Source organism: Drosophila biarmipes, chromosome X, assembly GCF_025231255.1.
Source record: "Drosophila biarmipes strain raj3 chromosome X, RU_DBia_V1.1, whole genome shotgun sequence".
Taxonomy (NCBI): Eukaryota; Metazoa; Arthropoda; class Insecta; order Diptera; family Drosophilidae; genus Drosophila; species Drosophila biarmipes.
In genome coordinates, this window is record NC_066611.1 from 18,915,649 (window position 1) to 18,928,172 (window position 12,524).

Consider the following 12,524-nt stretch of genomic DNA (forward strand, 5'->3'; position numbering starts at 1 on the left):
AAAAATGCGAAAATTTGTCAAAAAATAAATTTCCAGAAAAGTGATAAAAATCGTTAGCCTTGGTTGTAAGCTGCCCAAAACAGTCAGTCTTTTTGCTGTGCGCCTTGATTTGATTAAATAACGACGAAAAAGGTGATACGAAAAAACGTATTTTTCGTCAAAAAATAGTAATCCCTATTTTTGTACAAAAATATCAGTATTTTGGTCGCCAAATTGCGAAACGGGGCCAGAACAATGAATGTCATACCTCGCTGAGCTCGTAATTAAATTCCCTATCGACTGGCATTTAAATCTCGCAACCGAAAATTTTGAAAATTTTTCGATAAAAAATGTGATGCACCCCCTTACAAAAAATGCGAAAATTTGTCAAAAAATAAATTTCCAGAAAAGTGATAAAAATCGTTAGCCTTGGTTGTAAGCTGCCCAAAACAGTCAGTCTTTTTGCTGTGCGCCTTGATTTGATTAAATAACGACGAAAAAGGTGATACGAAAAAACGTATTTTTCGTCAAAAAATAGTAATCCCTATTTTTGTACAAAAATATCAGTATTTTGGTCGCCAAATTGCGAAACGGGGCCAGAACAATGAATGTCATACCTCGCTGAGCTCGTAATTAAATTCCCTATCGACTGGCATTTAAATCTCGCAACCGAAAATTTTGAAAATTTTTCGATAAAAAATGTGATGCACCCCCTTACAAAAAATGCGAAAATTTGTCAAAAAATAAATTTCCCGAAAAGTGATCAAAAATGTTAGCCTAGGTTGTAAGCTGCCCAAAACAGTCGTTCTTTTTGCTGTGCGCCTTGATTTGGCCAAACTACGATTGAAAAACCTGAAAGAAAAATCGTGTTCTTGGCTATAATCTGAATACTGTAATTTTGACAATAATTTAATTTCCAGATATTATTTTACATAGCCACAAACTAAGTAATAATGTGATATACTTCCATATATTCTCAGATACATAGAGTGGTAAGCTGAGCAAATAGTTGACTGCAGGGTGTACTCGCAATCCTGCTGGCCGAACTTCCGTTTTGGGCAACCTTTATCCTTGGACCCGTTTCCCTGCACATTCCACGTCCATTTGTTTGGCCTTGCAGCGCACTGGGTTGCCGATTACAGACACTATCGATTATTCGGGCCGATCTGCCACGCCCCCGCCGGCAGGTCCTTCGCCCCCGAAGTGCACTGTGTCTAGGCCAAGTACAGTGGGCACTCCGGCCCCAAGGCCGCGGATTCAAAGCGCTAACGGTGCAGGCCGGAGCTTTAAGCTCCGGGCGGGAGGCCCAGCTTTCGCGGGATGAAAAACACAATAGAAACTTTTAAGCACAAAAAAATTTCCTCGCCCTTGCGTTTATTTCCGGTTCTTGTCTCTTCGCATTTACCAATTACATTTTTAATTATTCATAATGTATATGTATGTATATAGTATATGCATATGTGTATTGCCGTATGTAAATATTCATATTAATATATATTTAGTTGTAAGATATCCAGCTGCAGAGGTTGTGGCCTAGGAACCAAAGAAGTTCGCATTCAAGGGGACTTACAGAGTGTTGGAAAGTGATATATTAGTGTCATGAAGGGGTTCGGGACTGGGAGTGTTGGAAAGTGATATATTAGTTTTATAAGGGGATTCGGAAGTGGGTTATGCGAAAGGGTGCTGATACAACCTTGACCGCTACTCCAGAAACAAGAGGATTCCGGGCCTTTCTACATAAGACTCGGTATTTATGTCTAGAAAGTGGAATAACTTACTCAAAAAATCAAAATTTTACTTAAAAAGAGATCGAAACTTATTCTGCTGATCTCTTCATAAACTCAAACATTTCCCGAGGAAGTGTCTTTTTTTGGGCAAAAATACCGAGCCCAAGTGAGGGCCCACGAATCATGGGGATCGCTAACACCTTAATCAATTCTACGTGGCTTGCTTTCTCTTCTGTTAACTAACGCACTGTGTCCTCAAACTAAATCTGAATCTAGCTTGTAATTTGGAAAACCCTTCCACGATAGAGTGATACATATGTGTGCCAAGCCCTCGGTGATTGGCCACAGTGCGCCGCCTAACTAAATCAATTGTAATGCGAGTTATTCTACGTAATGCTCACACACTCATGTCCGTATTTCTAGGTACCATAATGACAGATCTACTCACATACACGCTCATCGCCACCTCTTGGGTGCTCTGCGCCTTGGCCAGCTTAATTGTGAATTTATTTTAAACTCTTGCAGGCAAATCCTACTCAAACAATACAGATCCATGATAGCTCCTTTAGCTTTGTGGAAAGGGAAAAAACATATAGACACACCCGTCAGCCAGCAAGAGTTTAAGGGACTTTGGCCTGCCAAAGATCGGAGTTATATTGTATTTGAAACAACCACTGATACACACACAGAAATATACGCAGATATATGTATACTTGATATTGTACGATTTGCTGGAGCTAAATAATTACATAAATTCTTGAAGGTTTTCGTTTCGTTTGCAACACATCAATATCCGTATAAGTTTGGTATTTCCTTAAGATTTCCGTTTAGTACTCGTATTCGCATAGTATTCGGTATATTAGTATTTTGAAGTATTTCTTGTAGCAATACATATAACTATAATAGTATAAATATAACGCTCTGTTCACTTGGCTTTTTCTGTTTTTTTTGGGTGTGAATCCGGTATCGGGTAGATACTTTATTGTACCACAAATAAATTACGCGTGATGTCCGATGTATGCAATATAATAGCTGCGTTTCACTTTGGCCCGTTTTTCGTTCTGTATCTCAAAAGTAACCCTATAACACGACTATAATTTTCCATACGATAACATCTTCATATATATTTCTATCGCCCTATACTCGTATTCATTATTTGCATTTGCTTTTGTCTTTGTCTTATTCTTTGGTGTTTTCATTGCGTTTTCAATCTTAACCATTTGTTTCAATCTTTTTGCCTGGCATTAACCAACACTACTAGCTAACCGTAAAATGGGAACGGAAAAAAAATATTAACTAAATGTACACTCATTACGTTTCTACAGATAGGTTTTAGGTTATCCCCCTCCAATCAGTGATACTTCTTAACTATGCATTTGCTTTCGGTTTCGGTTCTTTAGCTTTCACTTCCGCTTCTCAACACTGGCAGCCCGCACATTGGCAAGCGCCCCAACACTGGCGCCCAGGAGAAGTCCGGTTCTATCGACCTATTGTCTACAAAAATATGTCTTCGCTGTCTTTGGGTACACGGGCCGGTCCCAAGTGCTCGCTACTCGGGTAATCTATACACAAATAGGAAAATATATATGAACTATCATATATATATATACCTGTACTGTCGGGAAAGGGGAAACTGTAACTAGACACACACGCACAACAATCGAGTTAGAGTAACGCCGAGACACATTTAAAAGAATGCTTCTTGCCTCGGTTTCGGGACTACATAGTTTCTGTATTTTATCTGAGTAAATTATAGAGCTGTCTAACGATTCAATATTCTCTACCGTAACACATCCATTCCGTCTATTAGTATGCTGAGGGCTGAGTTTGAGAAACCAGAGGCTTGAGATATAGGTACTAAAGTTATTGGAGCGATAATAGCAAGATAGAGGTACATTTGAGTCCGGATTGCTCCACATTAGTGCGGGTCGATGCAAAAGTGGGAAAATCCCAGGAAGGGAATGTGATCCTTCTGCTTGGTCTTACCACCCTGAGGTCTAAAAGAAAGTTGACCTATTTTCGTGGCAAAATGTAGAACTATCTCTAGAGGTGTAAAACCCTTTCAACAGGTATCCGTAAGAGTATGCGGTGAAAAATAGTTCATGGTCTTGAGGAAATCATCCTAGAGACTTCCGCACTACAAATATATTACATCAAAATTTGGGATACCAACCAAACTCGATTTTAAACCTCTAGTTCTGGCAATTTTCCACTGCTGTTAAAGAGAGAGATCAATTTTGTCAAGTGACCAGTGCTCTTAGGCAAATCTTCCCCTATTTCCCTTCAAAGAATCGACCTTTTCTGTTCACCTTAGATTTGGGGTATTTCGTAATTGGTCTACGTAGAAGTGAGCCCCATTTTTGCATTATTGGAGAAGTATTGAAAACCGTTTTGTAGGAGACCGTTTTAGTTTAGCTTCGGTTTGTCTTTTAAGCTGCCGTGGTGCGACCTTCGAATCCCCGGATTCCGCTGCCTTAGGAGATGCTGCACGAGTTGCGCTTGGCGCCCAAGCTCCGCTCCTGGATGCGCTGGAGGTGCTGCAGCTGGGCCGGAGTGGGGGCGTGGGAGCCGCCGGAGCCGCCGGAGGAGGACGCTGCCGCAGCCGCCGCCGAGGTGGAGGCGGAGGAGCCGCCCCCGGAGTTGTGGTGGTGCTGCGACTGGTGGTGGTGGCTGTGGTGGTGGTGGTGGTGCAGCGGGGTGCCCGGCCCATTGTTGCCGATCTGCTGCGGCAGGGACTGCCGGCGCCGCCGCAGGGCCGGACTCAGGTTGTAGGTGATCTTCGCCTGGGCCAGCAGCTCCTTGAACACCTGGTGATGAAGACGAGGTAGCACTATAGTCATCGGATAGCTGGGTGGAGGGATTTACCCACCTGAGTGATGTTCTCGTTGATGGCGGCCGAGGCCTCCACGAACCCGTTCTCCCAGTCCACAGTGACCACCGATTCCGTGGTGGCGTACTCAACCTGCAAAAGTAGAGGGAGAACTTATTAGTTAATTGAATTTAACACAAAAGTGTTGAATTGGTTTAAAAGCACCAGAAGCAGTAGTCGAATGCTCGAGAGAATATCCCTTAGTTTAGGTATTAAAATCTAAAATATCGTTTGCCTTTTTACCCAGCCATTTGAGAGATGGAAAAGAAATGGCCACCAGTTTCCAGCTCAACTATCACAAATTAATTCATTTCGCATAAATCCGCCCACCCACACCGCACAGTCTTACACATCCCAACTGAAAATCAATTTGGCCCACACCACAGAAGTGAACATGAACTTTATTATTTCTTATCGGCAAACGAAAATCCTTATAGACGTCTAAATTGCGGCGATAAATGTGAAAAAACGGCAGCAAAAAATGGCAAAAAAATGGCAAAAAATGGCTAAAAAGTGAAGAAGGTAAAAAAGGGCAGGGTCCTAAGACGGGGCTAGAAATTTGCTGACATCGAACCGAACTTAACCGAACATCGGGGCTTAATTCTTCCAAATGAACAAACTCAAAGAGCGGCGGCAGACCCCTTCGAACTCGGGAACCTCCTTCCAAGTGAACCCTCCCCCCAGCATGCCAAGGTCTAGAGCGGTCTAACCCAAAAAAGTACAAAAAGGAGCCCAGTAGCACAAAGGCGACAACAAAAAGTTGATTTCGCTTCGTTGAACAAAAAAATACACACCGACTGAGGCTAAGGAGCCAAAAAACGGAGTATGGAGACGGTGCACTTGGAGAAATGGGGAGCACGATGTTTTAAAAGCTAAAAAATAAGTGGACATTTTGATAGGATATGAAATCATACCGTACCGTATTTTGATTTATGTTAAGGTCTAATGATTATAAAATTGTGTCTCCAAAAATATCATTAATCATAAGCCATGGTATTCGAACCCGGACCCCCTACAATGAAAACATATGTTTCTTACTGTTTTTCTTTATTATTTCTTATTTAGAATGGAAAGTGAAGTGCTAGCTTTTCAAATCTTTTTTACACTGGTGCAAAATAAAAACATATGCATATTATATACAATTTTTTCAGTTAAAAAGCAAAAATATTGAACGCTTGAGTGTGAAAAATATAAAAAAATTTTTCTAAGATATTTGTAAATAAAATAAAATTAATATAGAATAATTTTAAAATTAAAATTCCAAATTAAACTGAACAAAAACTGCAATGAAGCAAATTTTTACCAGTGCATACCCTACATTTCCATGTGATACTCAGCTTTTTCTCCCTGTGCAGGGGCTGGATAAAGGAAGGTGGGACGGAAGAATCCTGCGAGTACCGGGGGGCTAAGCCGGGGAGCGCGACAGTCTGGCGTTTGCTGGCAATTTGCATTTTTATTATATCAGAACTCGGTTAAAGTCAATACACTCAGCGGAGGAAGGTGGAGCCGGTCCCCGAACTACTTATGCATAACTACGTATATAATGGCGAAAAACGCACCAAACAAGTGACAAATAAGGCAAACGGAAAATGCCGAGGCAGGCCGAGGCCAGAGAAATGTAAACAGAGGCAAATTAAAATTTATAAAGCCCCAAATGAAGTTGGCCAACTGTGACTCTCGAAGGGAAACAAATAAGTAAGCCAAAGGGATTTTAAATTTATAACAATACGAGTTTAAACAGCGGCACAAAACGAGAGACTACTTAAGAAGTTCTGGGCGTTTTAAAAGTGACTCTAATTGAATTGCCTTTGGATTGTTGATGACCAAATGAGAGCTCGCAAATTGAATTAGATAAAATATAGATTGGCCGGTTTTTAAGCCCACAATAAGGATGTATTCCCCTTTGATTCCCCTATGATGCAACTGAAATTTGCATAAATTAGACCGGTAAACTTTCCACATTTCGGTTGAACAACTCAAATTTCCGGTTCCATTTGGGTGCCAGGCTCGCTCGCAAGTTTTCCCAATCAAAGCGGAGTTTCCTCGGCACTTTTCCGCCGCAAACTTTGCCGTATTCGCCATATTCGTACCTTTTCTGTGTGTTTTTGTGGCTTTCCCTTAGTTTTTATGCCCGGAATTTATTAGAATCACTTTGGTGTGTGGCCCGGGGCCCAGAAATTGGGCCGGGAACTTATGCAGCAGCGCAGTTCCCGGCCAAATGATGCTCACTTAAGATATGCAAAGTACTTCGACTTCGGGCCGGTTGAAATTCGCATCAGCTCGGCGGTTACTATTTTTTAAGGTCTCTTTTATTCCGGATTATTTCGTTCTCGAGGCGGCTGATGGCGCGCAAAGGTTCGCTTCGAGGGCGGACAAACAAAGGATATTTTCATGGCCCCCTGCTGTAAGAGGCAATATAAATATATCGACTCCCTCCCGCAGAGTTGGCAATTCCAGTAGTTGCATTTCCTTCAAAAAAACCCCATTTTGCAGGCGTAATTGCCTACAATCCGCCCACAATTTAACAATTTGTAAGAACACAAACCTCCCCGGGTGGGGATTGCATTTCTAATTGGCTGTCGCTGTGTTCCCATTCAAATGAATCGCATTCTTCATTTTCCTCGCCTCCCTGCCGCTGGCACTTTCTTTATTTTTCGTCTGTCAAATTCCTGCAGCTCGCTTCTTTCGGGGAAACGGGCAATGCAGCTGACAGCGAAAGTTCTGCAGCTCGCAGGGAAAGCGGAGAAAGGGGCGGGCGCAGGGAGGAGCGCAGTTCTTATGATGCCCGCCGGCTTTCCACTTTCTTCTCGCGGACCCCTGTCTTGCGAATTTCCCGGGACGCTGCGTACTTTTCACTAATTATGCAAAAGCTGCCAGGGGAAATGCGCGGGGCAGGGGGCCACAGTAAGAAATATTATTTAAAAATTAATTTGCGAGTTCTTTACGAACAATTATCTCGGTTAAAGTTTAATGTATTTAACTTTAACCCGACAGTTTTTTACGGGCTCTCTCACTAGGCTCCTGTTAACCTTGTTGAAAGTGCACACACAGAGTTCTATAAAAATAAATAAAAATAAGCATGATCATTAAATAAAAAATAGTAATACATAAAAAACAGCCTTGCATTGGAATAGCATATTATCTCATGTTTCAAGCTATAAACTAGGTTTCCTTAAATAGTAACTTAAGTGGTTCCCTAAGAGTATCCAACTGAAATGCATACCCCTTCCGATGCCCTTTTTCTCGCAGTGCAGCCACACTTGATGGCATTTCATTTTGTGTGACTTTCGCGCGTAGTTTGCACTTTATCCCGCGAGTCTGTCTGTCGCCTGTGTGATATTATGTTGCATGCACCACCCCCCCTCGGCCACGCCCCCTGCCGCCCCCCGCCCACTTTGACATTTTAAATGCAACATTTTTTCGTTGCCTGTGACATCCGAAACAGCTGTGCGCTGTTTTATGTCCTTTGGCTGCTGCTTAACTGCCGCCACAAATAAAGTGAATGGAGTGAATAAAGTGAGTAAAGTGAGTGCTCGCATTGAATGTGCACACTGCGCATAGTAGAATAGCGTGTTCACACTGGGGCCCATTATTTTCAGATTTCAGTTTCCAGATTTTCGGGGCGTTCGCTGGCAAATATTCTGGCAAATTGTTTAACTGACTTCGCTTTCGGCACCCCACGCTGTCAGTTGGCCAAAGTTTTGATTAAACTGTTTGTCCTTTTTCCACCCTCTGACAAACTTTACATAATTGCTGAAAACGCCTCGTGTTCCGTCGCATAAAAAGCAATTTTCGTGGGCTGGGCGGGGGCGTGGCTGGTGGCTGGTGGCAAGTGGCACAATGGAGCGGTTATTGTATAAACATGCCTCCCAGCGAATTGCCCACAGAAGAGACAACAATCAAAGCGGTCACACTTTCCCCTTTTCGGATAAATGGCAATTAAAATTGATGCAAATTGGCGGAGCAGTCGCAACAAATGACCTCTGTGCGACCTGCGATCTTGGGACTTTGGTTTCTTTGCTCCTCAAGAATTCGCGTTCTTACTTGCGAGGGGCCACATTTTCCCCTTTTAGATAATTGGTAATTAAAATTGATGCAAAATGAAAGAACAGTCTGGAGAAATGACCTGCTATTTTAGAACTTTTTTTTGACTCCTGAAGAATTCGCGTGCTTACTTAAAAGAGGCTTAAGGTATTTAAGACTAGGACTTACTTCGCGCTCGGTTTCTCCGTCGGCCAGAAGGTCGATCTTGTTGCCCACAACCACAATTGGAACCGCGGTGGTGGCCTTCGTCTCGTGGATCTGGTCGCGAATGGTGCGCACCTCCTCGAAGGTTGTGGCATCGGTGACGTCGTAGACCAGGATGAAGGCATCCGCCGAGGATATGGAAAGAGCACGCATCGCCGGGAACTATGGGAAAACGAAAATCAAAGAGTGAATTTCAAATAAAGTATAAGAAACCCTTTGTTAGGGTTGCCACAAAGTTCAAATGCGTGCCAAGAATGTAGTATTTCTTATTCAAAATATTTTGTTGCATACTTTTAGACACCATGACAAGTAGAATCAACTTCCTAGTAACCCTTGAATGAAAAATTTGTGCTTATTCCGCATACATTCTTCTTTGAAAAATCCAAATTTCCAGCTTTTTTATTTAAAAGAAAAATTAATATATATAAAAAAGTTGGCTGCCCTAAAACCAAACATTATTAGCGAAGCTATTTATTTTCATTCGTCACAAGAATTTAGTGCCAGAATAAACGATTAATTTCCAGGAATTCTCTGTGGTTTTTTATCAACACATAGGTTTTTCAGCGTTAAAATGCCCTGCCAGATTCGCAGAAAAACCATCACGGTTTCATTTCATTTTGATCAATGTGAAAACAATTTAGGTTGCACAAATATTGTTGAGTCAACTCTTTTCATGGCACGTTTTCGCCTGGCTAATTTGAGATAATATTTCAAAAATCTAATTGTTTTGTATTTCATTGTCACGTTAATTTAATTATCCAAATACTCAACTAGCCGCACGGAAAATTACATTTTATTATAAGAGTAATTCTTTAATTTATGCATTAAGCTCGGCCCCAAATTGGGGTTTGGCAAAAAGTATCAGGCGGAAAAACTACATCAATATTTATCGCTGACTAGTCACGTAAATGTGAAATGAATGGCAGTTTGTTTAACGAGCAAACATCCGTGAAAAATGCCTTTCGGTCTGCGTATATTCATAATTGTTTCGCCGAGGTGTCACGCAGTATAAATAAATTACCTTAATCGGTTTGTAGACTACTAAATCGGTTCTGTTAATCTGCTAAAATTGAATTTTTAAAGCATTAATGGTGGCATTTTCGGGTTCTGGAGTGTGTGCAGTGTAAAAATGAGTTTCAAAAACGGTGCCCAAAGTGCGGCGTGGCAAGAAAATGCGCCAAAGTGTTGAACAAGGCATGTGAATTACAGCAGCGGCAATCATCAACGACAATTGTTTCCTCATTTACAATTTGCATATTATTACAGCCACCCAGATACTCACACACACCCCCACACAGGCACACACATCCGAATAATCACGGATAATAATGTAAATTTCGAGTCCTCGCCCGTTAAACATTTTCGCACTTTTCACGATTTCCCCTCAAGTGGAAGGAAAGCGCGCGTGGAAAAATTGAATCCCGTGTTGTGGGCGGGGGTGTGCATAATATTCTAATGTTCCCGCCATCGAGCTGAATATTTTCCAAAGGAAATTGCTGCAAAATTAGCGAAATGTTCACACGAAAGTGCTCGCGCATCGCAGCGCTTTAAATTGGATCATTTTGCCGCTTTTTCAGCTCTGCCAAAGCGCTTTTTGCCAAACTAAATATTTCTTTTTTGTCTTCTTTCTGGCCTCCAGCCATGTCGCAATATTTTAATAAATTCGCAAAAGCCAGGCGACCGGCGAGTATTTGCAGTAACAAATTTATTTTGCTTTATGACGGACTTTGATTGCATTCGTGCACTGCCAGAAAGGGGCGGCTATTTGGGGATGTATAACAAAGTGTTATGGAGCCCAAGGGGCGGCAGAATCCAGTTGAACCTCCACTTAATAACGTTTCAAATTACTGGCTGAAAAGCAGAAAATCACGTGGCCATTAGTGCAGACAAAAGCCCACCGCAGCTTGCAGTCCCAAATTCCTTAATTAATATTTACACAAAAGTGTGCCCCTGTTTGTCTCTGGTTTAATTAAAGGTCCTTGATGGCCCACCGCTCTGACCCTGACCTCCGGCCAGCCACCCTTCCACCCTTCCTGCCTGACCTCTGACCCCTGTCATTGCAGGCTCACCATTGTGGCAGGATGCCCAGCCCCAAGCCGAGTTCGCATGTGTACAATTTGTGAATTGTGTTTTGAATCTTTCAAAGTCCCAGGACAGCCGGGAGTTCTCCGCCGATTTCGGGGCGCTCTGTCGATGTGGAGGGCACTGAGAGAAACTTGATGTGTATACAAAAATCGGGGGATAATATTTTGAAATATTTCAATTTCATCATACATGATGGCCTGATGGCCTCTTAAAATCTGTAGGTTAATAGATAACACATATATTTTAATCATACCTTTATATTAATTATATTACTTTCCCCTTTCTGGTTACCCAAACCATTTCTCCCCCGCATTTGCTGAATGGCGAATGAATCATAACACAAATGAATCGAATTAGAGCCCACGTACTCACAGGAGGTTCGGTGGGTGGCGAACGGAAGAACGGAAAAGGCAAGGGCTGGCGGGAGGTCTGGGGAAAAGCCGGGGAAAAGCGGAAAAACTGCGGCGACAGTTCACTGGCATCGTCTTCATCTCCATGCTCGTTTGTCTGACTGGCGGCTGAAACCGCAACCGCAGCATTTTGGGCACAAGATACGTACGTTGTGCAGGAAAATGCGAATGAATGGTCGGAAAAGCGGTGAAGGGGGGGGGGGGGGGTGGGTGGGTGCTGCCCACCCCCGTACTAATGGCTTTCAAAATCATGTGCCTGCCGAGTTAGTTTCAAACTGAGCACGCACACACGGACAAGTTGGGCCCCGGAAAAGGGGTGCGCAGAAAGGGAAATTCTGGGAAAGCCCCCCGAGTCCGTGTTAATAAAAAGGCCACCATTGAAATGTGCAGGCCACTGAGAAATGAAAGTCCAAATGAAAACCCCAGCGAGCGAAAACAAAACGGAATGCCCAAGAAAAGCTCTGAAAAACCGAGAAAAAATCCAAACACAATGGCCCACAAAGTGTCCTGCAGCTTGGATGGCCCCAAAAAAGGGCGAAAGATAAACCCCGACCTTGCACCTGAACTTGGAACGGAAACAGAAACTAAAACTGAACCTGACCCGAACCCGAAACCCCAATCTGAGTAAATATAAATATCTATTTCCCAGCAAATGGTAAATTATTGGGCGCAGGACAGCAAATTGTTAGAGGCCTGCTGTTCCTTGGAAAGTGTAACTCGTACCTCGAGTATTTGATGTATATTAAAAATGTAAATGCTGAGCTGGGAACCCTTTATATTTACATTCATATATGCATCATAATGCCGAGCCTTGGTCTTCGAGTACTGTGAGTATTAGGTGTTATATTTAAGTAATAATAGTAGTGAATCTGAAAAGCATCGGCTTATGCGCTGTTCCATTGAGTTTCCCAGTCCTTCGGGCTGTTTACTTCCTCTTTTTTCCTACTTATGAGCTTAGCAGTTCCTGAAAATGTACCTGAGTCCTCGGCCCACGGCCTTTGAGCCATTGAAATGGAGGCTTTAAGTTTCAACCTGCCCGGTTTTCGGCCCTCCATTGAATTTGCTTAGCTTTGTGCTCGCATGCTGCTGAATCATTTTCATGTGGCAGACAATTTCCATTTCGGGGCACTTCCTTTCTCCGCCTTCCCTCTCACCAGCCTCTCGGTTCGTTTTATTTCCCTTGCCGGGGAAACCGATGTTTTCATC

At 42.6% G+C, this 12,524-nt stretch overlaps 1 protein-coding gene across 2 annotated transcripts in view; it reads right to left on the bottom strand.

The window, feature by feature from the left end:
- Positions 1-1,335: 1,335 nt before the first annotated feature.
- Positions 1,336-12,524, bottom strand: part of LOC108023662 (ras-related protein Rap-2b) — a 29,470-nt gene continuing 18,281 nt past the window's right edge. For both annotated transcript variants that reach the window (XM_017093283.3, XM_044093184.2), the window contains exons 4-6: positions 8,788-8,985; positions 4,576-4,668; positions 1,336-4,513 (exon numbers count right to left, since the gene is read on the bottom strand). In XM_017093283.3, coding sequence (XP_016948772.1) covers positions 4,181-4,513; positions 4,576-4,668; positions 8,788-8,985 — 624 coding nt within the window. In that variant the 3' untranslated portion in view covers positions 1,336-4,180. The remainder of the gene's footprint in view (positions 4,514-4,575; positions 4,669-8,787; positions 8,986-12,524) is intronic.